Here is a 27659-nt window from a genome sequence, read left to right as displayed (position 1 = left end):
AAATTACAAAACAGACCTCACTCATTATTTCTCTAAAGCTGTGATTATTATTTTTTATTTAATTAGCTTTACTTTTTAAACTAGCTTTTCTTTAGCCCTTTGGTTCTAAAAACAAGCTTGCTTTGAGCTTGTGTTTTAACAGCTCCACATTCATGAAAAACTCCTGCTCCTGTGTGCAGCTTTGTGGTCGTGGCTAAATACTCAGAAGCAGAAGCCTGTAAACTGGCCTCAGGTTGACCTCACACGTGTCTACGTGAAACAGCGAAATGAAATCAGCACCATGGACAGAGACGTAAGAACCGAGAGGTTTGAAACAGGACTTCATAGTATAAATCTTCGAACTTTTTTTTGATGATTAGAAGAAAAATACGTCTTCTTTGAGACTTGCTTAAACTGACCTGCTTCGTTTGCATGTTTAATCTTTTGTTTTCAGACTGGTGTTTGAACGATTTATTGTATTCGAAAGTTTCATTCTGTTATAAGTTGGATTTGGAACTTAGCAGCTAGATATTGTATATCAAACAATTAAACATTTGATATCGAAATCAATCGTTGTAACTGTAGTTTTGCATTCAGATGATCGTTAGCTCAACATTGTGGTCACTTTGTGACGCACTGGAATCTCTTTAACTTTCTTAAATCTTCATTTATTCCCATGTGTTTGTCCACTGAGCTGTTTATTCGACCCTATGTCCCGAGTGGGTCGAGATGGAGATGTTTCTAAGGAGGTCCAATCACCTGGACAACGTAAACCTCATGTACTGATGAAATTTCTTGCTCAAAGGCTCTTAAGCGTGGCCTGAGAAGCACGGCGCCTTTAGTAAAACTAAAGATTGTGTTCCTCTGCATTGTGACAGAGAACTGCTTCTATTTTCTGTCGATACTTAATTAAAGCATTCAGGCAGCCGCTGCTATTGGTCAGTCACTGGATGATATTGTCCGTCATCCAAGTTGCAGGCGCCTTATCGGCACGTCCCAGACAGTACAGGCTCCTCACAACTTTGATGTACGACGCAATTACTAAACTAATAAAAGCCTCAAGTCGAAACACGGGTGCTGTGGCGCTGATGGTGATGGGGGAGGGAAGGGAGCGTGGGGAGGGGCAGTGCATCAACCCGACGGCCTCCTTGACATCATTATCTCTTCCTAATCAGCTTTGAGAGTAGAGCGCGATGAGTCGCCCACATCCGCAGGTTTGACTTAATAGCGCGCCTTCATCTATGGCACGTTTGAAGTTCAGAGACTCTAAATCACAGCAGCTCAACTCCACAGAAACATCTACAAACTACACGTGGAAGGGAAGCTGGCGTGGGCCGTGACGTCATCGATTTTATTATCGTAGACTTCAGCCAATCAGAAACTCAACTGCGCCAAGGTTCATTCGGCGACACGCACCTCCATCACTCGTCAGTGTGTGTGTGTGTGTGTGTGTGTGTGTGTGTGTGTGTGTGTGTGTGTGTGTGTGTGTGTGTGTGTGTGTGTGTGTGTGTGTGTGTGTGACCATAAATAAACTGTTTTATTCTTGTGCTGCTGAAGTCTCCATCAAATATCTGCATTATTGTCGTCTCAAGCCATTTCGCGCCTGAAATCGGCTTTAAACACCTTTTTGCCTTCGTCCCCTGTAGAATAAATATGCGAGGCTCTACTTGGTCAGGTTTCAGTTGTATACTGCAAAAACAAACGCTTGTAAATCATCTACAGTAGTTTGCAGTGGATTGAGACACAGCCTGCATCAATCACACATTACAGCTTTAAATGCAGCTACATCAGTTCTTGCTACAGTATTTACAGATATGAGACATGTAGAAATGAAGAAACGTCGTTTTGGATTCATTTACACTTCAGAAATTTTTTATTTATGCATGTTCTGTTGTGAAATCAGAAGCTTCTGTCTTCAAAATTGTTTCGCAATTAGCAGATGACATATTAATGATTCTTGACAACTTTCAGGATGGGTGAAAAACGCAGAGATGCTGAAGAGTAATGATCTCTCCCTCTCTCTCTCTCTCTCTCGCTCTCTCCCTCTCTCGCTCTCTCGCTCTCTCCCTCTCTCCCTCTCTCGCTCGCTCGCTCTCTCTCGCCCTGTCTCGCTCACTCACTCCCTCTCTCTCTGGCCAAATACAGTAGGGTACGTGCCGGTAGTAGCGACACTGGAGTAGGTGGCTCGGGGATTTTACCGTGTTCGTATTTTCTAAGCAGATTTGAAGATGCAGGAAACCCGTTCGATCGCCCCAGGAGCCCAAACACGCAGCAGCAGCTTCCTCCTGCTTTGGATTTTGGTCGGTTCCAACGTGGTGGAGGTGGCGGGGTCCCAGCAAGGAATCCCTCTGTCAGTGTGAGTGACAATGTGCCGCGCAACTTTGCATCTTTTGGATGAAACTGGAATGTCGGGGTTTCACTGGAATCAGGCGGGTCTGTGGGAAAGGCAGCATGTACAATGAGGCATGTAGAAAAGATTTGATTTGGCTCATGTACAAAAGTTCAACGGTAAAGTCGCAGATTTGCCGGGAATCTTTTGTTGCCTCTGGAATTTAATAATATCAACCACAAACCTCGTTCTGTCATTTATCTTAACACAGGTTGAAATTGACAATTACAAAAACGAGGCGTTCAGACTATAGCAAATCCACAAAAACAAAAAAAAAATGCAGTTCAGAGCAAACCAAAGCACAAATCGATGTGTTTTTTATGTATGTTATAGTTTTGTGTTCAGTTGCTTGGGTTGTTATGCACTGAACATCATTAGGTCATTGGGCGTTTTAGGGATATTTATTTCAGAGGATGATTTATTTATATATTTTAATCTCTAAACCTGTAATAATAACTGATTAAATGGTGATTTGTTGTATATGCTTCACATGCCACAAAATCACAGTCAGCAGCAGGTCTAATCAAACATTTCCCAAATCTTTCACGACAAATAATTTTTAAAAATGCCATGAAGCACAACAGGAAACTCAGACACATAATTTTAGATTTTGCAAGATTTTGTTTTGCTACATTTACCTGCACTATATACTGTGTAAGATGTACATTCTATAAACCTGTGCAGCTACTAGTTTCCTGATACATGAAATCAAATATGTTCAAACATTCACCTTAAAAAATATGAAATAATAAATTTAACACATATATTGTACAAACCAAAAACCTAGGCATGAACAAACCAGAAAAAACGCAACAGCAACTGAGACTAAGCAGATTCATATTGAAAAATATTTCCCCACCAGCGAAGCATCTGATGTACTAACTATAAAGTGACGCATTTAAAGTTTCTTGTTTTTTTCATTTTCTTCAAATATTAATTTTGGTTTCAGTGTTATTCTAACATTCATTTAGTCCGATTTCTTAGATACAGTACTGCACAATTTACTGTTTCAGAGGCCGACTCTGTTGAAGATCCAATCTACAACAAAACCATTTGTCTGTAAACTGTAGGTCAGGAGCACTGGGCCGTTACAACTTTTTACAACTAAAACAACTGTTTTAGTCGAACTAGTTAGAAAAATGCAGATTAGGACCAATTAGATGCAAAGAAGGAGATAGAATGTGTATGAAAAAGAGGACAAAGAGAGATATTAAACATGAGTTTTTTAATGAGGTTTGAGCAATAAGATGTATTTTGACATATTGTGTCTCAACTGTCCACAATCAGAATAAAGTGACGTTTTCTGTATTTTAGTGTAAAACTCTGGGCCTCAGCATTTGGAGGAGAAATTAAATCCATCTCTGCAAAATATTCTGGATCCCAGCTGCTACAGAAGGTATTTCTCCCCTCTCCTAAGCCTGTGTGGACACAAATGCTCGTTTCCATAGTCGCACTGTTGCACACATTACATGACGTAATGCTGTATTTCCCCTCAATGGCTGCAGGAGCATGTTGGTGTCTCAGCTGAATGCTGATGCTTTTTTTCTAGAGGAGACTCAGGTGTGCACACTCACACATGTATGTTTGTACTTGATACGACTCATTAAGCGCGGCTCAGATTCCCCCCTCATCTCCACAGTCAGCTGGAGTCACGAGGTGAGACCTCTAGATGTGTGTGTGTGTGTGTGTGTGTGTGTGTGTGTGTGTGTGCGTGTGTGTGTATGTGCGTGCGTGCGTGAGTGCGTGCGTGTGTGTGCGCGTGCGTGTGTGTGTGTGTGTGATATCCTATAGCCCTGTGATCATACAGTATAACGAACAATTGAAGGCTTCAGAGAATAAGCTACGATCCAGGTCTCACCCCTCGATGGCAGAGACAGTTTCACCTCACAGCTCAGAAGAGTTGGTCAAAGCTGACTGAGGTGGACGAATAAACAAACGTCTGCTTCACGTTAAAATGAAACCAGATCAAAGACTGTGACGCGCGCATCTGGAGGTAAAGCTGCTCTTTGTGAGCGCTGAATGCTGCACTGCAGTGTAGAGTGGGTCCGGAGTTACAGGGCTTTACTGTACAGCAGAAAACGCACTATGGTCACAGGTTATATTTAAAAAGATGATGAGGCTGAGTAGTTTTAAACACATGATGGCTTTGGTTTTTGTGAATAACATTAAAGCCTGTGGATAGAAGTGAGAGTAACAAGATGTGACAAAAGAATAAAATGAATCCTTTGCATGAGCTGTGGAAACCATATTAATGTAAGTCAGCGTGCTTAACACTGAGACGTCCCACACTTAGATTAGTCAAATTTAAAAAAATCAGTGCAAGTAAGTTGAGTAAGCGTTTTGCTTGAGTTTGCTCGGTTTTAAATTCTCTTGTCTCGTCTTTCTGTCCTCATTGGCAGCTACTTGCCGTATCCTGCATTAAGCTGCTGCAGCGTCACGTCTGTGACGCTGTCCTGCTCATTCACCGTCTGCCTCCCGCCGCTCTAGGAGCTGTGGGCCATCACGGCGCCACGTCCGGGCGCCAACTCCAGCTCCGACGCCGGCGCCTCGGTCAAGGGCGGCAGCAGGATCAGCCCCAAGAGCTCTGCCGCGTGTCCCGGCGCGTGGGACGAGAGCGGCGTCGCCAGAGGAGGTCCGCGCAGATACGGGGAGAGCGTCCAAACGGCCATTAGGAAGCGGCTCCAGGGCCCGAGCCTCGGAGCGCCGTGTCCCGAGGTGACGCCTCCTCCTGTGCAGTGGGATCTAGCTCTAGATGCGTGATGGCGGCTGCAGCGCTATGCGTCCCCTCCTTCTGTTTCACCCACGTGAAACATTTGGCAATGTACTGTAGAGCCACGTTAGCCCCTCTTTGTGCGCGCGTAAGCACTTTGCTGGTGCTCCTGTTCGTGGAGGCGTGTCCGCTCAGAGCTGTGCCGAGCCACTCAGCAAAAGCAGTGAGCTGGGAGGGAGCGGATGGCTCGTTAAGGGCCGCTCATTAAGGCTGATCATTAGCGGCTTTTACTGGGATTTACCCGGTTCCAGCAGGGCTTCTCCAAAAAGGGGGAAACACTGATATTCCGCAGGCTCCACGGCAGACGGGGGTCCCCACCGCACCGGTCTCCCCTTTAATCAATAATCATGATCCCAGAGTTGTGATGGATGCGGCTTCGCCTCCTCTCCATGAATGGAGGAGTGTGAGTGAGAAGGGGGCGGTGGGGGCCGGGTACCCGGGGTGCTGAGGCGAGGAGGACAGGCGTGAAATGAACTGTTCTGCTCCACCGCCGGCCCACACGCTTCCTTTCAGTTGGCTGTTTGTCGCCTTATGTACTAGTAGTGCGTGTGTGTGTGTGTGTGTGTCCTGTCCACACACAAGGCTTATGTTTATTTTTGGATAAGGCTACTAGAAATGTGAAGAAGATCAGGCTTTTTGTTTTTGTTTGGTGTGTGTGTGTGTGTGTGTGTGTGTGTGTGCCGGGCAGGTGTGGGATTATGTAATGTTACACTCCTCCAGGCTGTGGCGGGCTTTGTTCTGTATCACTGGAGGTCCTGTGCATCCAGCAGGATCAGCATTATGTGAGATGTAGTTCATTACCCGGAATCAGCCGAGCCTGACAGGTTATTATCTTTCTCCTGTGCTTTGACTCCATTTCAATTACCCTCTTACTATGCATAGCCTCCAGATCCAGCCCCGCCCCCCGGCCACCCAACATGGCCGTCTCCAGCCAATCAGAAAGGACAGAAGCAGCATGTGCAGCCAATGACTGAGACCAAATAAAGACCATCAATCAAAGTGCGCTGCAGCTGATTTTATCAGCGCTCATCTGAGACTGGCTGCCGGCAGCTTGTCAGGCAACATGTGAAGGATTATAAACCTTGTTTTACTCCCACTGTAAGTGGAATGCAGTGAAACAATGGAGCGCTGTTGTGCAGACAGGAAACGTGATTATTGCAATGTTTCAATTTTGTCTTGTTTGGGGTTAAGTGGAAATTTTAGGGTACAGTACCTCTGATTATCTCACTAGGAGGTTAATTAGCCATGCTGGTGCAGAGGCTGGAAGCCTCCGGGATGTTTTCCCACTAAAGCCTGATAAGATTTAAAGGTCTCCTCTGTTGTTTCCGTTCTTTTCAGAAATATAAAGAGCTTGAGAAATCAGTCAGAGTGGAGGAAATTGATGGTATGAAACTGGTCAAAAACCTGGCTGTGAAGATGGAGGAGATGTTCCGGAGAAAAGCAGAGGCAACCAGGGTAGGTGAAATGCCTGAACGAGCTCAAAGGTCGTTTATCCTGTAAAAAAAAGGTATTTTATTATTAGGATTAAAACACGCGTTAAATATTATGGGGGACAGTGCAGAGTGGAAAACTTTTCCTCTTTGCTAAAGGAGGCTCATGTTTGGCGCATTTACCTTTGGAAGCAGCCTGAGCCTGCAGCATTTGTTAGAGATGAGTCAGCATTTGGTTGTTTTGTCTACACCTTTTTTTAATTATTTTAACGTGCAATGTTTAATGTTTTAAGATTTAAACACTATGCTGATAAAGCTTCTCGTTGGAAGAAGGTAAAGCACTAGAGGTTGTGTTTCTTCAAACCAAGCATATCTTTTTTTCCATAATTTATATCCAGTCATGAGGAGACGGTGATCAGAAGTGGAAAACAGAGGCATGTTTCGTTCAGAGATCAGCTGTTTGTCATGTATTACAGCGCAGCTCACTGCAGACCTGCAGCCGCAGCCCGGCTGCGACCTGAGCTCACAGGAGCTTGTAACCGTTTTAATGCTGCACCTTGCAGGGACTGCTGGGAAACGATAACGTTTATCTGCTCGCGCCTGATCCCGCGTGCGCCACAATTTATTACACTTCAGCCTGTAAATTACAGCAGGGCACTCATTTTAGTGAAGCACATTTGATTCTTCCAGCCGCAGCAACGCATTGAAGTGTCCCGTGGAGGTTGTGTCGAAAACACAAAACACTTTCGCTCCAGACTCACATTGAGGCTCACATCAGTGTAATGTAAGAAACACATGAAGGCACTCATCTGGTTTTAAAAAAGCAGATTAACAATGAAGCAGAGAACCTCAACAAACTGAAGGAGGTGTAACTGCAGGAGGTATTTCATTAAAAAGGACATTTAGCCCTTCAAGCGTGTTCTCTGCTTAACTCAGATAAATGTTGATAAATATATATTTATATATTATTATTTTTTATTAAACTGGATGCTGAGGACATGGCAACTCACTGTGAGGTCAATTGAATTTGCCCACGAGAGCTCAGTATTCAGCGGAAAAGCCTCCGTTGTGTTTGTGTAGCAGTTATGTTGACACGTGCGACAGATGTTAATTACCTACTTGACTCCGAGGCTCCAAAGAGCGGAGTGGCTGCGTTCAGCTGCCATTTCCCCCAGAAACACCGAGCCAAGCATATTTTCCGGAATCGAGTTATTTCCAGCGACGCGTTCGCCGCGTCGGTGCGCGGCACGAAACCCGGCCGCGGCCCGCCTCCATCAATCACTTCACAGCGGTGCGCCACATTTTATGCGTAATTTTACGCCTAAACGTAAAGGCTGCGAGACGGTAAAGGCTGTTTTGTCACCGTGTCCCGCCGAAGATTCGTTGTGGTTCCATTCGGTGCGGTGGCGAGTTAAAATGAGAAAAGCGCGTAAATCTAAAAAAATCCTAAGAGCAGCAGAGCGTGAAAAAGTTCTAACGAACTCCCTAGAGGCCTCAAGTTTATTGAAGCTTTCGAGAAATGTATTCATTCAGTGCCGAGTGCAATTTATTGTTCTTTTGCATCGAACAAACACAAGTGTGTGTTATAAATAACCGTAATAACCACAGTTTCCCTCCTCTCAGCGGCTGGTGGAGGCAGCGGAGGACGCGCACCATCAGCACGAGGAAAATCCCGACCTGCAGGTGAGGATCGGCCCGAGCCAAAGAAAAGACCAGAAAAGAGCGGAAAAGAAAATGTGGACATAAAGAATGTGACGTGTCAGTGTGGAGGAGCGGGATGAATCATTTTTAGCTGGGGGGAGGCTGGGGGGCGCGGCTGCAAGGTGAGAGAAGGGTAATAGGCCCTAAAAGTCTTTAATTGCGTTGGCACCGTCCTTCACACTGTCAGCGGTTTGATACATAATACTTGTGTGATAAGCAATGCCGCACACATTAAAGGCTTTTTAAGCGCTGGGACCGCAGCGCCTGCGCGGACCCTGTTGACCTGACGCGCGCAGTTTGACGCACAGCGACAGAACGGCACGAAATGGCGTGAGAGCTGTTAAAAGCTGCGCTGCGTTGTTACACTAGAGGATGGTGTTGTTGTTTTTTTTGGTATTGGACTCCGTCAAACGCGGTTAAAGTTAAATGGGAGCCAGAGCTCGGCCTGCACTGCTGCTCTTTTTAATTATATTTCACAGGATGTGCGCGCGCGCTCGGCCTCTGTTCAGGTCGTTATTTAGCGGCTCTCATTGCGGATTTCAGGAGCACTCGGCTTCTTCAGTCTCTGCAGAGGGAATGCAGTATTTCTGTCGTTAGTTAGTCTCTCTCTCTCTCTCTCTCTCTCTCTCTCTCGCCTCCTTTCCCTCACGTTCTCTCTCTCTTCCTGTCCAGTGGACAAAGATAAATGAAACTCTTTTGTGCGGTGCATTGTTTCACTTTCGTGGCTTTAGATTGGAAACTCGCTGGAGCAACAAAACATTAAAATAACGGCGGCACTTTACAGTTAATAGAAGCGTTTACATCGTATGAATGCGCCTCAGTCACCTTGTTCTCTGCTGTCTTGACAAGACAGGTAGCTGTTGCCTTTAAACATAAAATGTGACCGAAACACTTTAACATAAAGGACAATATGTTAAAAATCCAGACCAAATTCCGGAGCATATTTAGGAACATATTTTTTTCTCAAGTTAACATTTTATTTTGTGTCTTAATCTTAATAAAAACAACTTTTATTTATGTGTTAAAATATACTTTACCACAAACATGTTCATTGAAATAGATTGAACAATGCCACTTTACTTCCATCTTTCATCTCCTGCCATAAATGGGTCCATGTACATTGTACTCATTAAAGTATGAATGTGTCTAAAAATATATGTAAAAAGCAATGATATTGCACACATTTGATAGATGAACGCAGCTTTAATAGTTTGATTCAAGCAATTGACAGGTATTGTTCTATCGCACTCTCATTTCATCTTGAAGGCCATAAAAATAATAAGGAAAATTCAATATCCACCTGGGGTGGTGTCGTGATCGCATCCTTGTGGCATCATTTAAGCAACCTCTCCTCTGACAATGCACATTTTTCACGCACCATTTCACCGACCGCAGCCAGATAAGTCGACTGCTCTTATCTCTGCCACTTGGCCAGTGGAGCGTTTGGCTTTGACCTAAGACGCGTCCACAGTCCAGCAGCGTGCAGAGCTGTCTGTTCATGTTCGCTGCAGGCCTGAAAAACAGATCAGAGCAATGCTTCAAAGTGTGGACGTATGATCCGACCAGAGGACACCTCAGCAAAATAAATAAAATGTCATTTGTTTAGCTTTTTTTAACTTTTTTACCAGAACTACGGATTTTATTTTCTGCTTTTTATCATTACTAAGTTATTATTTATTCATTTATTATTGTCAGTTTAAGTATTATCATTTTTACATTGTGTCTCATATTTAATATACAAGTATTTGTCAGAAATTCACATTACTTGATGTCTATCTTTATTTTTTCTTGGCTCTGTTCATTTTTTTAATCCAACACCGCCTCGTGGAAAAATAGACCTCATCATTGCGACAGAGGAGACTTCAGGACACACCAGTTCCTATTAAACTGTTAAGTGCTGAGCTCATTAAACCTGCAGAGTACAGAATAACGCTTAGTGAGAGCCACCATCTCAAGACAGCGGCGCCGGAGGCCCGGCAGCCTGTAATGGAGAGCGCATCTCCGCAGCGACGGCCCACAGCTAACTGCAGCGGTGTGAGAGTCAGTGGGGCGTCTCGGGGAGCCGCAGTGTCCCACGGCCTGCTCTACAGTAATAACCCCGGCGGTTAACGTGCCTCGGTTCTTGCTGAGGGTGCACGTTTCCCTCACCCGCTGCTCCCCCTCTGCAGTCGTCTCCCCCCTCTGCCCCGCCGCAGCTCGTCAGGGAGCTGCTCAGGCGTGGTATGAGCTGTCAGGGGCTGCTTGATGGCGATGCCAGAGCGGACTCCCCCGAGTGTGATGCTGGAGAGTCTATCAGCCATCTCTCCCCCCTCCCGCTCGCCCTCTCTCTCTCTCTCTCTCTCTCTCCTTCTATCAATGAGAACCAGAGGCCACAAAAAGGCCGCTCAGACAGGATGAGCTAGTCTTTCTTCCTCGGCAGCGGCAGACAGTAAAGGACAGGACAGACAAACTGTTGGCTTTCTCTTTAAGGAGGTCAGACTTCAGTCTCTTTTGCACATCCAGGGCCTTTTAGGCGCCCGTGACGTGTGAGGGTTACAGCTGCTGTCTTTTCAGCCCGTTCTGTCACATGAGGGGAAATGAAAGAGAATCCTGCACCTGTTAATATTTATGAAACTGTAGTGGCTGCAGCTCATGCAGCCTTGAACAACAGGCTGGACCCTGAATCAGTGACTGGAAAAAACACATTTATGTAAATTTTGACAATTTCCCCCCCATGCAGTTGTATTTGTAATTTGGATTTTAAAGGTTACACAAGTATTTGTTTTAAAACATAAATCATGTAACAAGATCAAGGACATACAACATGTTTAAATATCATTATGAACCCTGGTTATTGTTCAGCATTCGAGGTAAAATAATGATGCGCTCTCTTCCTGCTCTGCTGCGTCCCTTTAATGCCTGCTCCACCTGCAGTGCCGCTCTCATATTCTGCATTGGCTCCTTCTGCAGTACGAGTACTTCAACGCGGTGTTGATCAATGAAGTGGACGAGGAGGGCAACCGCGTGGAGCTCGGCGGAGAGTTCCTCCTGGAGCCCAACGACCACTTCAATAACCTGTCCGTCAACCTGAGCCTCAGCGTGGTGCAGGTTCCCACCAACATGTACAACAAAGGTGAACCAACCAGATGTTATGTGTCTGCTTGTGAGCCGGTGGCCGTGCAGAGGGAGGGAGTAGTAAAAGTGAGGAACGGTGTTTGAGGTAATACAGTATCTGTGTCGCAGCCCGGGTCGATGGCAGCCCAGATGCCGACAAAGGCAGCGGCCGAGCTTTAAAAGACACCACAAGTGCTTCTTGTCGTATAACATAGTGCGCCACCTCTTCCCTGTGAGTCGCCTGGGCTGCTTTTGTTCGGCGGTAATGGACCCCCCATAAGTCTCTGCTCCGAGCACAAAGGGAGCCTCGTCCAGAGGGAGGAGGGGCCGGCTTGATTTAGTCGCAGCCATTGTGTCCCCTTCAGGGAGGTCACTAAGGGACAAAGGTCAACTGTGTGCTTAGTAATTATTGCCAGGACAGTTACCATCACGGCCGCTTAATTTACTTGTCTCTCTCTGTTGTCTTCCGCGTCCTCTGCTGCCCCAGATCCTGATATAGTGAACGGCGTCTACTGGTCCGAGGCGCTGAACAAAGTGTTTGTAGACAATTTTGAGAGAGACCCGACACTCACCTGGCAGTACTTTGGAAGCGCCAAGGGCTTCTTCAGGCAGTACCCCGGTGAGTGCTGTCAGCCTGTCAGTGTGTGTGTGTGTGTGTGTGTGTGTGTGTGTGTGTGTGTGTGTGTGTGTGTGTGTGTGTGTGTGGTGGGGGCCTGTCCCACGGGAGCCGTCAGCCCTCGGTGAAGAAAAAGGAACGATCAGAACAAATGATTTAGAATTACTAAAGGGATAATTTGGCTAATGTAGTAATTTTACAGACCATCAGAGAGGATGCAAACACACGGGCTGTAATTAATCAGCGTTTCCTGGACACAGCCAACGCCACCAGACTGTTACAATGAGGGGAAACCGGGGCCATGTGGATGATGAAACTGTAAAACATATTTACCGTATATGTTTAATGCAATGAGTGTTCACTTTAGTCTATGATCATTATTTTGCAACCATGAGAGTAATTTGTATTCAAACAGTAGAGGAGTCTGTCGCTCAGATTAATAATCCAGATCAGCTGTTATTTGGGGAGGTTTGCTGCTAGTTTCTCTCCATCTTTCATAAAAGCACAGAGGACTATTGCTATATTATCCTTGAGCTGTATCAGTTTAGGACATTATGAGCTATGAAGCAATGAAAAGCAATTTGCCGTCAGTTTGCAGTAATTTTTTTGATTTAAACTAAAACTCCTTTGCAGAGTGTGGAACAACATGGACATCACTCAGATTTGTTTGACCTGCCGAACTCTTATCAGACATCGTCCCTGACTTTGTCCACTGTCAAACGTCTTGTGTGTTATGTTTAAAACCCAAATCCCTCTGCGGACGTGTCCCCAGGCGTAAAGTGGCACCCCGACGAGCACGGCGTCATTGGCTTTGACTGCAGAAATCGGAAGTGGTAGGCGTGAGCTGCTCCACATACGCTCTGTGTCGTCCAGCTGCTCGCCGCCGTCACAAAGCTGCTCCATCCTGTCCAATCTGCCCCCAAACCACAGGTACATCCAGGCAGCGACGTCTCCCAAGGACGTCGTTATCCTGGTGGACGTCAGTGGGAGCATGAAGGGGCTGAGGCTGACCATCGCCAGGCAGACAGTCTCCTCCATCCTGGACACGCTGGGAGATGACGACTTCTTCAACATCATCGCAGTGAGCTTCTAGTTCCTCTCTATTGATGATCTCAACGAAGGCGTTTCTGTTGAGTGTCAGATAACAAGAGTCTTTCATTAAAGACAAAAGAGGCTTATTAAATTGTCCTTCCTCAGTATAATCAAGAGATTCACTATGTGGAGCCTTGTCTGAACGGCACGCTGGTCCGAGCGGATAGAGCCAATAAAGACGTGAGTCCCGCTCCAGAGTGACATAATAGATGTGCTGTGGATCGTATCGGGTTTGAATTTGTGTGATTAATGCTCAGAGCCTTTCGTTTCCACTCTGGCTGTTATCTGTCAGCATTTCCGCGAACATCTGGACAAGCTGTTTGCCAAAGGGATCGGGCTGCTGGGTGAAGCTCTGACCGAAGCATTCACAATCCTGAGTGATGTAAGTTCCAGGACGCTGAGCTGTGACTGCCACTTTAATGGGGATGCTGTTCAAACATGAATCATCCCAGGCCACATTCCACTGAAGTAACCTATCACAAATCAGACCGGCTGAACTCTTCTCCACTCTTTACTGATTATGTGACACCCTTGTTGTGTATTCATTTATTTTCACAAAATCATTAATATATTTATTGGTTCATTCGACGTGAGGAAAATGGATTTGCGCGTGTGCTCGGCTTCCGCGGACGTGATGCGGGAGCTCCGCTTGACCAGAACGTCAGCAAAACCTTCATTTCTCGACGCCCGTTTGTTTGTCGCCGCGCTGATCGTCCCGCGCCTGTCGAGACGCGGCGGCGCCATCCTCGTTCCGCCCTCCAAACACAGACACATCCATTCTCAAGCGTGATTAATGGCTCCAATTAATGTCAGTGATTAATAACGTGGCTGATTGGAGCACGGAGCAGATAAGGCCGGGCGCCGCCGCGCGCTCCTTTTATCTCCACGTTTTCAGGCGAGCTTTGGCTGCGCCGCTGAAGCCGAGGGAGCCCGGCTTTTACCTCTGCCTTTGTCAGATTAATTAAAGCCCTGCGATGAATATGGTAATCAGGTGGCCGGTAGCCCCATCCAGGAAAAGGAGAATACAGCCCAGCACAGACAGGCTGAAGGAGAACAGGGCAGCACGTCCACATCTGGGCCCCATCGTCACAGGAGGATGCTTCATGCGTGTGTCTGAGCTCAGCCCAGTCGTAAAACACTAGAAAAACTAGAATAGACACGTGGACCTGAGCGCTTCACCCAGTTTGCTGCCATCTACGGAGACCAGCTCCCGCTGCAGGGCCGCATCCATAGCCTGGATCTGAGGACGTACAGTGGCCGCTGCTGCAGGGCGACGCCTCCTCGTCTCCACTCGGCCTGTCACAGGTCAATAAAGCCTTTAATTGCCACCATACGTCTCCCGGCGTCGGGATGAAGCGCTCCGCTCTCGTCAGGTGTACTTACCAAGACGTTATCGGCGCCACTGAGCGACTGTTATTGGCTCAACGGCTGCCATATCGGGCCTCATCATCAGACACGATGGAAGCAGGCTCTGATTGCTCGATGCTTATATTAGACCGCGCCCGGGTCTCATTGGGTGCATTCGTTGTTGCAGTTCAACCAGACCGGGCGCGGCAGCCTGTGCAGCCAGGCCATCATGCTGGTGACCGACGGGGCCACGGAAATGTACGACGACGTGTTCGAGAAGTACAACTGGCCCGAACGAAAGGTGCGTTTACTTCTCTCTCTCCCTCTCTTTCTCCTCTCACGTCCTCTCACGTTCCGCTCTCGCTGCACTTTTTCCGCCTCCGGCCTCAGGTGTGCCCTGCGTTTTCACACACACTCCAGCTGCAGCTCCTGGTTTGACGTGTAGAGGAATTGGTTCCCTATTTCCAGTCGTAACTCTGTAATATAAACATCCACGTCGGTTTGATGTTTGTAAATGTGCTGCCGCATTAGAGAGCACCCCCCCCCCCCCCACACACACACACACCCCCCGCTGGGAATAAAACACGGAAAATTAACTGCTTTCAAGGGCAGAGAACGTGCAGGCAGCTCTGTCTCAGAAGCTGGCGCCACCGTCCCAGGTTTAACTGGCTCCCTCCACACTTCTTCCTGGACTCAGCGCTGGAATTAAACTCCTTTGTTGGGCTCCTTTTGTTAAGGCGTAAAAGCAATTTGAATGAAATGGACTGCTGGGCTATTCACAAAGCAATAAAAACAACAGCTCCGGGGCTTTTGTTGGGTCCTCTCAAGCATATGTGTGTTGGCGGTGGCTGGCAGGGCACGGGGCAGTATTTGGCAGGGCCCCCCCACCCCCACCCCCACCGCACACACCCCCGGGGTCTCTACATGGCAGCTTCTCAGTGTTGCCTATCGGCTTTGTGCTTAGCAAAGCATCTGGAGCCAATGAGCCGTGTCGCTTTGGCTCAGCGTGTCACGCAGCGTTCTTTAAAGGAGGACAGTGGAACATGCCCCTCTGCCCAGCCCCCAACCAGGAAAATTAATTGAATTTATGTAATAGCAGAACGGCAAACTGGGAGAAATGAAGTACTCACTGCTCCGTGTTTGCTCATTAGTGTGTTAAAGTGGCACTCAGCAGCTCCCTGTCCACATTCACTCACACACTCGCACGTCGCGTGTTCCATCTTTGCTGCTGTCAACGTCCGTGTCCTTTGCACAGGTGCGGATCTTCCCCTACCTGATTGGACGAGAGTCTGCGTTTGCCGATAACCTGAAATGGATGGCCTGCGCCAACAAAGGTGGGAGATGTTTGATAAACACTAAGGATGAGAGCGCGCTAATAGCTGCATGTCGCATGTTCCCGTGCGCTCACGCGATAAGATGGGGATGCGTGGGTGCGAATACTGTACGCTCATGTCGGCTCGCGGTCCTTCTGCCAGGAGGCAATGAAGTAGCACTTGGGGGGGGTCAGAGGTCAATCTGCTCTAATCCCTCTTCCTGTCAGTGTGTCTACCCCTTGGCTGCCTGCTGCTGATGGCTCCCACGTGTCAGCGCTCCGCATGAGTGCCCTCTGGAAGGGAAAGTCACAGCCAGGAAAACAGATCACACGAGGACTGTGGAGAGACGAGTCCCAAGCCAATAATATAATTCCATCATAACTTACTTTTTAGCATTCAAACAGTAAATGATTTACAAATGTTTAATTGGTGAAAATTGAAAATTTTGCTGTAATTGGTTCCAATACCGAGGTTTATGCCTCGTTTGAAGCAACGCGTGTGTTGTTGCAGGATATTTCAGTCAGATCTCGACTTTAGCGGACGTCCAGGAGAACGTGATGCGGTACCTTCACGTCATGAGCCGCCCGAAGGTCATCGACCACGAGCACGACACGGTGTGGACCGAAGCGTACGTCGACAGTGCTGTGAGTATGTTCCCACGCCGTCGAGCCTGATACCGTCACGTCTCAGACGAGGATCATTGTAGTGTTTGTTGGGACAAAACTTTGAAAGTAAGAAAGTCCAGTAATTCATATGAGTGAATGTGTTTGTGTCCGTGTGCACATGTGCGTGACTGCTCCCCCGTCATTACTCTTCATGCTGCTGGAATCAGTCCAGCATTACGAGCTCCATTAATCTGCATGAATCTTCCTCCCAACGTGCATCTGTCTTCAGAGTCAATGCAGAATGTTCAGAGTTTAATTCACGGGACAGTTTAATCTTATGCAGTCTTCTTCTACTTTCAGCTCACCCTGGCTCACATGGTAAATATGCGCATCAGTCATCATGTTTATTTGCTGGCTGGTGGTTGTGTGGAGGACTTGTACAAAGAGTGGAGAAGTTGAATCGCGGCTTGTTATCTCCACGTTTTAACTTTTTTCTTTAATATTACCTAAGAAACGTGAAATGAGCAAAGCTTTGCTTCGTCTTCCCTTCGAGCCCAGAAGTGGTTTGGTAGCATTTGTTATACTTATTAAAAGTGGGCACACACAATAAAACCTGCACACAGAAGGACTGGGAGATTGTCCTCTGGTGTGTGCACTCTTGTATCTCGGCCTCAGACACACCATTCATCATTCTGTGGATCATTGCATTTTATCTCCTAAAGCCCATAATGTAACTGACATTGGAGAGAAGTCCAAAACAGAGAGAGAGAAGGATGGAGGGGGGAGGGCGGGCGATCACGGGTTCACCTGCCTGCGCCGGTGTGTGTGTTGTGATGAATTTAAGGAGCCTCCATTCTTCATTTTGTCAAGGGAGCTCGTACACACGGCCGTTCACAGCTCGCCTAGAGTCTATTCATTGTATTCGTCCAATGCAATACACAATTTTGCACAATAATCAAATTCAAATGTTAAATACAGTTCTTTAACTTTTAGTTTTACAGTTTGATTTTAGTGAAGCCATCTGTTTTTACTGCAGTTAATGTCCTGAAACTACAACTATACTTGTTGATAGTGATTTATTTCTCATTATTATTATTAACAAATGTCTAATTCTGCTCCTTCCAGCTCAATGACAAAGGCGGCCCGAGTCTGACGACCACCGTCGCCATGCCCGTCTTCAGCACCAAGAATGAAACCGTACGTCGCTGATCACAGGAGAAAGGCGGCGCTTGCGTAGCTCTGCTCTAAAGTTCCCAATCTTTTCATGCAGAAGAACCAGGGAATCCTGTTGGGGGTCGTAGGAACAGACATCCCTCTGCAGGAGCTGATGAAGCTCATCCCCAAACATATGGTACCATCAGCTGCTCTTCGATTAATGGCTGTGATAATATGCATTCTGCAAAATGCCTCTCATTCCGTTTCCCCAGTTAGGGATCCACGGCTATGCGTTTGCCATCACGAACAATGGCTACATCCTCATACACCCTGACCTCCGACCTCTGGTAATTACCCACAATCACAACAGCTTCATGGGATTCCCTGAGTTTACCCAGTTCTTTCCTTTTGGTTTCATCCATTCTATTGTAAGCATAATACAAATGATTAGTTCCCATGACAACGGCACACAGAGACTGACATGTTGATCTGGTTAGGAGGCTTGATGGGCTCGTATAGTCTGTAATCCCCACCTTCTCCTTTGATGTATGCATGCAGGGATAAAGGCCACTCTGACATTTCCCTGAGGTAACTTAACACTCGCTGGCAGAGACCACAGCCGCTTGCCCCGGAACCGCTGGTTCCTCAGGAGCTATGGTCGTGCTGGTGGATCTGTGTGTGCCAGTGTTAGTGCTATTCCTCTCTGTGCAACTGTGCGTGTGCTAGTCTGTGTTGGTTCCCTGTCAGTGTCTCTTTGTGGCTAACAGTGTGCTGTGGTTGTAGTCTTTGACGTGTTGTTGTGCGCCGGACTACAGTGCATACAGTAGCAGCGTCATGTATTGATGGCGACTTGTTTGAGCGTGTATTTCCTATCAGTCACATTAATTGTTTGCAATTCCCCCGACAGTTTTCATTTCACAGATGATTTGTTAAATAATTACCGAACACAACCTCGATGAGGGGGAATAAAAGCACACGGCAAGTGTCGCATTAATTCACGCGGACTGCATCGCTTCTCAAAACACGGCTTCGTGAATGTGACGCATACACGAGCGGACGGTGGAGTCAGGCCGGGCATGAGCGCGAGGGCCCCGCGCGCGCGCACACGCTTGAACGGCGCATGCTGTGTGTCTCTGTGCAGTATCAGGAGGGCCAGAAACGGAGGAAGCCCAACTACAGCAGCGTGGATCTGTCTGAGGTGGAGTGGGAGGACAAAGACGACGTTGTATGTGTCACACACACACACACATTGCCATTAATCTGAATACAGAGGGACACTTATTTATCTGGTAGAAGCCGAGCACAAACACGAGGCTTAAAGAAGCGTGTTGGTGCTGAGCCTTTGACAGGCTGCTGAAGCTGTCGCCCGGCCGTGCCTCCTGTAATCTCTGCGCCTGCGTGCGCTTTATCTCCCAGCTCCGCAACGCCATGGTGAACAGGAGGACGGGGACCTTCTCCATGGAGGTGAAGAAGACGGTGGACCGGGGGGTGAGGCTGCGCTCAGATAGAGCATCTCCCCGTCGGGGGGCACTTCACCTGACCTCACCCGTCTTTATCTCTGTTTCAGAGGCGCGTCCTGAAGATGCACAATGACTACTATTACACCGACATCAAGGGAACTCCGTTCAGGTGGAAGAGAAGTTTCGATCCTCCGAAGCCCTGAGCCGGTGAATGCGTCGCTCCCATTCAAAGCTAACGGACTGCTTCTCCTCTGTCCCCAGCGTCGGAGTAGCTCTTTCCAGGGGTCATGGCAAGTACTTCTTCCGAGGAAACGTGTCAGTCGAAGCCGGTACGTCACCCCCCCAACCTGCTGGTTCGGGGGGGGGGGGGGTTCATTGTGTGGCTGAGGCTGGGCTGGCATAGCTGAAGCGTTACTGACGTGTGTTTTTCAGGGCTCCGTGATCTGGAACAGCCAGATGTTGCCCTGGCAGATGAATGGTAACGCCGGGGCTGTGGGAGCGCGCGCTCATGCGCGTTATGTGTGTTAGCTTTAGCTCCGGGGCCCCGTGACGTAAGAGTGTGATGCGACTGTGTTTGCACAGGACCTACTGCAACACGGAGGAGGAGCACGAGCACCGCCACCTCACGCAGATTCAGGCCATCAAGCTCTTCATGACGGGACGCAGGCCGCACCTCAGATGTAAGAAGCCCCTCAGTCACAGGCGCTCGTCTTTGGGTCTGAGTGAACTAAAATGTGCACGTGGCCGCGTTGCGTCCTGCAGGCGACAGGGAGCTGATCCAGGAGGTGTTGTTCGACGCCGTGGTCACGGCTCCATTGGAGGCGTACTGGACCGGACTGGCTCTTAACAAGTCAGAGTAAGCACGGCATGCACCACCTCTGCTGCAGTTATTAGTTAGATGGTAATGGGCTCAATAAAGCGTTACTCTGTGAAGTGTCCTATCAGAAAATGCCTGTAAGTCACCTGCTCTCATAAATGTTCTGTGTTATGAAGGAAGGATACTGATGTGAATACACTCATACTGCACCACGATTAACACTAGGCAAATTAAGTGTGTTAATGTTCCTGATAATGACTCGGTACCAATCTATAAACCAGCGTCATATTAAATGGTGCCAATTTGGAAATGCTGTGCAATGTCTTATAGGAAAAGTGCTAAAATGATACGCACCCATGTGATCACCTCAAAAGTTCATAGGCTCATCAGACTTTATTAGTTAAAGTTGGATAATAGAATTTAGATTCAGGTTTTGTATTGAAATATGTTTTTATAAATACGTTTTTTTCTTGGGAAACCTGATGCTGAAGCTTGTTGATTTATTAGACATATTAGAGCACATGCACAGGTTTAATATTTTAAAACGTTTGAGTTTACAAAGCTGCAACTTCATCACCCAGAGGACACGGGCTGTGTTAATGGCCACGTCCTTGGGACAATGCAGCACTAAGCAGTTCCACGTACAAGGTGGCACTGTGTCCTGAGTTAAACCAAGAGCCGTCAAACTCAGAACTGCTGCTCTGATCCTCGACATGGTTCCGTTGGGTCCGTCAGGCTGTGACCTTCAAAACCCACTGGGGCAGTTTGCATTTAGTCTAATCAATAAAATCCCATTGAGATTAAGATCTCTACTGCAGGAAAAAACAGCAGTACAACAGTTTCCTCTGTAGACGTTTTGGACTCACGCTTAAAGAAGTGTGAAGGAGCCTCTTCTTCCTGCTGAAGTTGAGGTTCTGGCTGAGGAGGATGCGTCCATGACGGGGGTTTGCTGGGCACATCTAACTGATAGGATGACGGGGAAGCAATTATATACCGTATCTGATCTGAAGATCCCTCGGGGCTTTAAACCCCTCGTGGGGGAACAAGCATGTACACGCAGCCGCCTATCATCACCGTAGCCAATGTGATGTTAATGTAAATCACTGCAAACGAATGCACAGATGTGCAGCGACTGCTCTGCTCCACCAACAGGAACTCAGACAAAGGCGTAGAGATCACCTTCCTGGGAACACGCACCGGCCTGTCAAGGACCAACCTGTTCGTACCTGCGGATCAGCTGTCTAATCGGTGAGCGCCTCTAATCATTACTTACAGCGCACAAAGCTGCGATGGCGCTTGATGGATCTAAACCTGGCTTTTATTCTGCGCGCTTCCTCAGAGACTTCCTGACAGCCGAGGACAAAGAGGGTGTGTTTAATGCTGATCACTTCCCCCTGTGGTACAAGCGGGCGGCGGAGCAGGTCCCTGGCACGTTTGTCTACTCCATCCCCTTCAGCACAGGTACAGCGCGAAGCCCGCGACCCCAGCACGCGGCGTGTTCAGCTGAGGGGGAAAACGCTGCAAATGTGCTGTGACACCTTCCCTTTACTTCCACTTCCTAAATTCACTAAGTTGATTCAAACTACGTGAACGAATGCCTCAAGCTTTTCTGAAAAAAAGTACGAATCCAAGTCAGTCTTTGTCCATGTATTTGTATTCGGACTGTGGTTTTATATGCAGCACAGCTCATCTCCATCGCTGTTAGTTATTGTTGCTCATATTCAGAATTAACTGTGACATTTACCAGCCTCTCGCTGTTAATGACGATGCGTCTGCTCAGACTCTTCTATTAAACCCTGATGTGTTCTATCACAAAGCCCATTTGAAATATATTAAAGCCATCTGGTTCAGACCGGACTGCTCCGTTGTAAAGACCCTGTGAGCACAGGGCGCCATCTAGTGGACAGGAGGTGTAATTCAGCTATTATGTTACAGTTTACACTCTGCTCTTTCCTTCTAGCGTTAGAGAATAAGAGCGTGGTTTTGGCCAGTACTGCCATTCAGCTCCTCGACGACAGGAAGTCTCCAATTGTTGCAGGTATCATCATTCCAGCGCTTCGGCGTATCTGTGATGCGACGCGCTGACCAGCACATAAAGTGAATAAACGGTCATGTACAGCCTGTGTTTGTGTTTGTGGCTGCTCTTGCTCTCAGCTGTAGGGATCCAGATGAAGCTGGAGTTTTTCCAGAGGAAGTTCTGGACTGCCTGCAGACAGGTAACAGCACAGTGTGTGTGTGTGTGTGTGTGTGTGTGTGTGTGTGTGTGTGTGTGTGTGTGTGTGTGTGTGTGTGTGTGATCCTGGGATGGGGCCCTAACTTGCTTTTGTTGCTCGCTCAGTGCACAGCTCTGGATGGAAAGTGCAGCATCAGCTGTGATCATGAGGTCAGTAGCTCTGCAGTGTAGTTTACATGTGGGTTCACTGTTTTGCCTATTTAATGACCTCTTCCTGCTTCTCCTTCAGGACATCAACTGTTATCTCATAGACAATAATGGCTTCATTCTCGTCACGGAGGAGCCGTCTCAGGTACTGTGCGCTTTCAGTGTGTGTAGATCGTTGCAGGTATGTGTATGTGGTGCAGGCTACACAGCGTTCACCGCAGGGGGCCTTAACGTGTGCGTGTTGGCTTTGACGCGGCTCGTCTCTCAGACAGGGCTGTTCTTCGGAGAGGTGGAGGGCGCTGTTATGAGCAAACTTCTTCAAATGGGCTCCTTCAAAAGGTCCGAGGCACATTTTCTCCGCACCCTAAAACCACAGGTCCAGTGGCGCTGACCGTAAAGCTGCTGTTTGTGTTGCAGGATCACGCTGTACGACTACCAGGCTCTTTGCAGAGAGTACGCTGGGAGCAGCGACAGCGCACGCACTTTATCAGATGTAAGTATGTAGGAGGTGTCAGAAGCACAGTATGTACTCGTCATCAGTATGAGTAAACCACACACTGTGGTCAGATGTAGAGTATTAAATGGGGCACTTGAAATCATTAAATCATTCTTTTCTTTTTAGCCTTTCTCTATGGTTAAATGGCTCCTGACTGAACTTCTCATGTAAGACCTATTTATGGAAATTAATTAGTAATAACACGGATGTACACATATATTTAAATAAAATGTGATTCTCATGTTCCTCTTTAGTTTTCTGCTTAAGTTTAACCTCATTTAACCTCATTTAACCCCAATTCTCATGCTCCTCTTTAGTTTCCTGCTTGAGTTTAACCTGTACAGTTGGTGGAACATTGATCTTTCAGTCAAAGGTAACGCAGCCAGTTGTTTGTGTGTGTGTGTGCGCTCTGCAAATTATTTCTGTCTCATGTGGAGTTTCTGTGGTCTAACTCGCTTCACCACAAACTTAGCTCAGAGACCTCGCGGCAAAACCACCATGGTCCCATGTGACACAGAGTATCCGGCGTTCGTCTCTGAACGCACCATTAAAGAGACAACGGGCAACATTGAATGTGGCGCCTGTGTCAGGTAGCGTTTAAGGCCGTCTCACGCTAACTGTTAGCAGGTTGATTGTACCATCTTCGCCTGCAGCCATCTGTCTGCTGCCCCTCACACGATGCGACCCAAACCGGCCTCTGCCTGTGTTTGATCTGCAGGTCCTTTGTTATTCAGCAGATTCCCAGCAGCAACCTCTTCATGGTTGTCGTGGACAACAAGTGCGACTGCAGCGGCGCCCTGCCCGTCACCATGGACCCCATCGAGATCATGTATATCCTTTCAGCGCGAAACACGCGGGTTTGATACGTGGCTCTGACTCTAAGCGATCAACGAGTTCAGTTGAACCACTTTGCTGAGCATCTAAACTTAGACACGCGCTGTTCGCACTTGTTTGTACGTATCAATATGTTTAGCGCTGCCTATTTTTACCCTTGACACCTTTGAACACAACGAGTCGCTAAAATGTGACAGGCTGAAGTTTCAGAAGGACAGAAAGAAGCCTGAATCATGTCACCCCTTCCACCCTGAGGTAGGATGCACATGTGTGCATTCTCAGTGTATATAGAACGTTCTCAAAGAGCTGCTCGTCCATGCAACATTATTACAAACTGTAGCTCAATCATTAAAGGGCTGTTCCACTACTTCTGCAGGAGAATGCGATGGAGTGTGGTTCAGCGACGCACCTCTCCGGTGCCCTGACAGCAGCCCTGCTGCCCCTGATGGCAGCGAGCGTCAGCAGGTGACCGCCACCAGCGGAGGCAGGCGTCAGTAAGGACTAACGCAACGCGATGACGCTTGGAAACACATAGAGAACGTGGCCAGTGAGACGGGGCTTTGCTCAGGCACCGCTCTAGAAAAACCATCTGTAGCACTGAGACGCGCATCCATCACTGCAGAAAACACCAAACGAGCGGCAAAATAAAAGAGAAACATCTGGTGACACGTCACAGCAGAGAGTTTGCCCAGATGTCCTGAATGTTCACTGAAAAAAATAAGGGAAAAACTTATGTCTATAGAAAAAATAAAGTTCTAAAAATCTAGAAGGATGAGAAATCAAACATTTTTTGGTTTCTTTGTTGTTGGGGGGAAATGTGAAGATTAATGTAAAACAACACACTTTTGTCTGATATGGAACAAATGTGGTTTATGCATTTTTTTGACAGTGTGTTGCTGAAAATTTATAGTGTCATCGTCATGTCTTCCTTCAAATATTTGATTGATTTGATGAAAAATAGTTTTTAATGTAAATAATAAATGGGATTATCCAAATACATGCATTTTTAAAGTTCCTTTATTCTGTCAGGTTCTTCTTGTTTTAAAGCAGAAGCCATTAAACAAGCTAAAGCTGCATGACGATGATTCAACAGTGTGTTTAAGAATGTTACATTAATATATTCAGCTGTAATTTGTCAGAGTGATCACAACCTCGGCTTTGAGAAAGTCAATAAATACATGTGTCATTTTCCTTCTCGTGTATGTGTGAGTTTCTACCTGAAATAACTGTTTTTGGCCAGTCACAAACCCACTTCGTGGGCTTAAGAGCATTTACAAAAGGTTTACAGGTTTTAACCCCAGTAAAAATCTAATTGTGCGCTTTTTTCTTGCTCTCTTTTGCCCTGAGGCCTCAGCAGCTCCTGGGTTCATCTAATGGTTGAGCTGCAGTCGAATAAATCCCATTAATCAGGACGGGTGCAGCTGGATCCTCAGTGATGACGGAGTATAAATGGTAAAGTTCATGCTGAAAAACAACTATTGTTTTAAAACTGTATAATCAAATATGCAAATATATAAAAACTATAATTAACTTACGTCTTCATTTTGAGAACGGCCTCCACCTTGTCTTCTTCCACTGCCTCAGCTCCTGCTGGTGAACCTGATCACATCACATAGATGAGTGCTAGAAACTGGATTTAAGAAATTAAAGGCTTTGGTGTGACTGTTACTGTACATGTGTGGACACACAGCAGGGGCTTTATTGGACCATCAGTAATAAATCTCACCAGCTCTTCGCAGCAGTCTGGGAACTATTGGAAGCAGCAGGACGACACCAGATGCTACGCCACAAGCAGCCACTCCAATTATTACCCTCCACATCCACTCTGCTTTGAGACAACAGCTCATCATGTAAATGTGTCACATATATGATAGAATTAGTGTGGTTAACATTAAAGAACATTGCAGACTCACTTGCTCTTAGTGTTGATTCATACAAAAAAATACAAAAATATACGACATAGTTAATGATATTTAACAATCTTTTATTCCCAGTACCTTTTTTTTTCTCTTCAAATTCTGCCTTCATGGACGTCGTACTAATGTCCAAATCTACATTAAAATAGAGAACAACAAATGTTATAATCATATTAATGACATTCATGGTGACATCAAAAACATTCATTCTTTCACGTGGTTATTACATGTTGATGTGTTTGGTGAAGCAAATAACTGCATCACCTGCTGCTTGTTTCACTGATGTTAAAGCCTTAGTGTCAAACGTGTGACCTGCTAAAAGAAGGACAGAACCATTAAACAAAGTCATAATAATTTTAAATCCCACAGTCCATTGATAGAGTCAGTTTTATTTACCTGTAGTTTCACCTGATGTTGGCTCTAAACGAGCTACAGGAGCAGAAGTACGAGCGAGTATGAGCGTCAGACCTGGAGGTTTGAAAACTGTCAGACTGACGTATCAGTGACAATGTTGTGGTTTCTCTGGTTCTGATCAGCTTGTCCTACCTGTGGTCACAGGGGTTTTTGGAGAAGTCGTTATCACGCTTGACTCTGTGTCAGTATCTGCATTAGAAGAAGATGAGATGATGAGACACTTCATGTCTGTCATCTCTTCAACTACTTAAAATCAAAATTTAATGTGACCATTAAATGTGAGTGGAGGATGTCGCTGGTTTGTCCAAATACAAATGAATGGCTAACGTATTGTAATATTACTTTACCAATAACGTTTGTTGATGGACGTCTACTTTGTATAGTGATGGAGGACGGATCACTGAGCGGAGAATTTCTTCCATTAAAGGTATAATAACATTGAACTTCAACCTCAGCAGGTGACCTCAGTTGTGCCATGTGCAGGAGCTCTGTCCCTGTCAGGGTCCACAGGCAGGAGAGGCTTCTGACGGTTCCTCCACTCACAGTGACGAAAAAACACTGAGACACAGACGACGGAGTCTGACAGTTCAGAGTGACTGAGTTTGTCTCTGCGATTTTCACTGGAGTCACCGTCAGCTTAGGTTGAGGAGAAGCTGTGAATTAAAGCATCCTTTGGGTAAAAAGGTGGAACTTTGTGAATCAGGTTATTTATAGTGATTGTAAACATTTGGAAACATCAGGCACGGTAGTAAAATCACATACACTTTATAGTGATGGAGGACGGATCACTATGTGGAGAACTTCTTCCTTTCCTGGTGTAATAACATTTGACTTCAACCTCAGCAGGGGGCCTCAGACTCGCCATGTGCAGGAGCTCGGCCCCTGTCAGTGTCCACAGGCAGGAGAAAGTTCTGACGGTTCGTCCACTCACAGTGTAGAAAAAACACAGAGACGCAGATGACGGCGTCCGACAGTTCAGAGTGACTGCGTCTGTCTCTGCGATCTCCACTGGAGTCACCGTCAGCTCAGGCGGAGGAACAGCTGAAATGTAGAGGTATCATGTGTTAATGTGAAGCACAAATGAAGATTTTTAAAACTAAGATTAAATTCTACCAACCTCGTGCTTTGCCTCTGTAAAAATCTATTTGAGAAACAAGGCGACAACAAATACAACATACGTCAGTACATATTGATCTAATCTGCAGATTTACTGATGGGTAGAAGTTACATGAATCTCATAGGAGTGTTGAAGTTTAACCTACGGATGAGGACGATTAGCAGCAGCTGTTGAATCATGATGAAGCCATGAATGTGACTGGAACACATTTAACTGAACCTGTGCATGAGAGTCATTTACAAACCACAGCATAAAATACCAACGCTAGAGAACAGACCACAGCAGAAACACATATTTACACATAGAGCAGCACCAGCGGTAGAGTTTCCTCTGGCTCCTTTCATTTTCTTCTTGCATTGTTTCCACTCAGCACTGAGAGGAATACGTAATTAATATATTTTAGTGGGCAGAGTAGGAAATACAATCATTGTAGAGCTACCACGATCTTCTTTCATAAAATTGTAGTTTATTACAGAAACTAAGAAATTTAAATATAAAAATTTTCATTTTATTGATAGTGATTTTTATCACTAGTTTTATAGATACTGTACAAGTGACGACTTTACAATGTCGTTCAAGAGAAAGCAAATTAGTTACTTACTTAATTCTTTCCTTAACAAACCAAACCAGAGATTTGACTTTGAGAATGTCGGCTACCAAGACATTATAGTGCATTTAAATTAAGTTAAGTTGAGTTCAGTCATAAAGACAACATTCATGTCACTGGTCCAGCCT

General features: G+C 46.5%; 2 protein-coding genes across 6 annotated transcripts; one reads left to right on the top strand and one right to left on the bottom strand.

The window, feature by feature from the left end:
• The first annotated feature begins 2075 nt into the window (after positions 1–2075).
• On the top strand, positions 2076–24668 carry cacna2d3 (calcium channel, voltage dependent, alpha2/delta subunit 3). 2 transcript variants are annotated; one of them, XM_055509045.1, is made up of 39 exons: positions 2076–2335; positions 3683–3764; positions 4856–5083; positions 6477–6593; positions 8192–8251; positions 11219–11381; positions 11850–11981; positions 12751–12811; positions 12909–13059; positions 13176–13250; positions 13363–13452; positions 14605–14718; positions 15673–15751; positions 16241–16374; positions 16696–16713; positions 17461–17532; positions 17606–17686; positions 17763–17837; positions 18632–18715; positions 18907–18978; positions 19058–19119; positions 19212–19279; positions 19383–19428; positions 19533–19630; positions 19713–19806; positions 20920–21015; positions 21107–21228; positions 21728–21805; positions 21922–21983; positions 22106–22150; positions 22230–22292; positions 22416–22486; positions 22565–22640; positions 22770–22810; positions 22961–23016; positions 23116–23233; positions 23362–23475; positions 23651–23732; positions 23854–24668. In XM_055509045.1, exons 1-39 carry the CDS (start codon positions 2208–2210, stop codon positions 23944–23946), a joined length of 3501 nt encoding a protein of 1166 aa, XP_055365020.1. In that variant the 5' UTR covers positions 2076–2207; the 3' UTR covers positions 23947–24668. The 2 variants fall into 2 exon arrangements, with proteins under 2 accessions (XP_055365020.1, XP_055365021.1); XM_055509046.1 differs by lacking the exon at positions 16696–16713.
• Positions 24638–27644, bottom strand: LOC121202266 (uncharacterized). Of its 4 annotated transcripts, XM_055509049.1 has the most exons (12): positions 27224–27644; positions 27070–27143; positions 26925–26948; positions 26570–26848; positions 26155–26460; positions 25940–25996; positions 25790–25861; positions 25658–25708; positions 25475–25528; positions 25204–25305; positions 25013–25076; positions 24638–24941 (listed from the first exon to the last, which is right to left on the bottom strand). In XM_055509049.1, exons 2-12 carry the CDS (start codon positions 27131–27133, stop codon positions 24884–24886), a joined length of 1131 nt encoding a protein of 376 aa, XP_055365024.1. In that variant the 5' UTR covers positions 27134–27143; positions 27224–27644; the 3' UTR covers positions 24638–24883. The 4 variants fall into 4 exon arrangements, with proteins under 4 accessions (XP_055365024.1, XP_055365023.1, XP_055365026.1 ...); XM_055509048.1 differs by having other exon boundaries at positions 27070–27644; XM_055509051.1 differs by lacking the exon at positions 26925–26948.
• Between the last annotated feature and the right edge of the window lie 15 nt (positions 27645–27659).

The sequence above is a fragment of the Betta splendens genome, chromosome 5 (genome assembly GCF_900634795.4).
Source record: "Betta splendens chromosome 5, fBetSpl5.4, whole genome shotgun sequence".
Taxonomy (NCBI): Eukaryota; Metazoa; Chordata; class Actinopteri; order Anabantiformes; family Osphronemidae; genus Betta; species Betta splendens.
The sequence above is the reverse complement of the archived record's forward strand: the minus strand, read 5'-3'. Positions and strand labels throughout refer to the sequence as shown.

Coding starts and splice junctions, on each gene's coding strand:
- cacna2d3 (XM_055509045.1), top strand. CDS start 2,208: ATGCAGGAAACCCGTTCGATCGCCCCAGGAGCCCAAACACGCAGCAGC. Junction 21,806..21,921: donor GAAGTCTCCAATTGTTGCAG/GTATCATCATTC, acceptor TCTTGCTCTCAG/CTGTAGGGATCCAGATGAAG. Junction 21,984..22,105: donor TCTGGACTGCCTGCAGACAG/GTAACAGCACAG, acceptor TTGCTCGCTCAG/TGCACAGCTCTGGATGGAAA.
- LOC121202266 (XM_055509048.1), bottom strand. CDS start 27,133: ATGTGTTCCAGTCACATTCATGGCTTCATCATGATTCAACAGCTGCTG. Junction 25,997..26,154: donor TCCATCAACAAACGTTATTG/GTAAAGTAATAT, acceptor CTTCTAATGCAG/ATACTGACACAGAGTCAAGC. Junction 25,529..25,657: donor ATCAGTGAAACAAGCAGCAG/GTGATGCAGTTA, acceptor ATTTTAATGTAG/ATTTGGACATTAGTACGACG.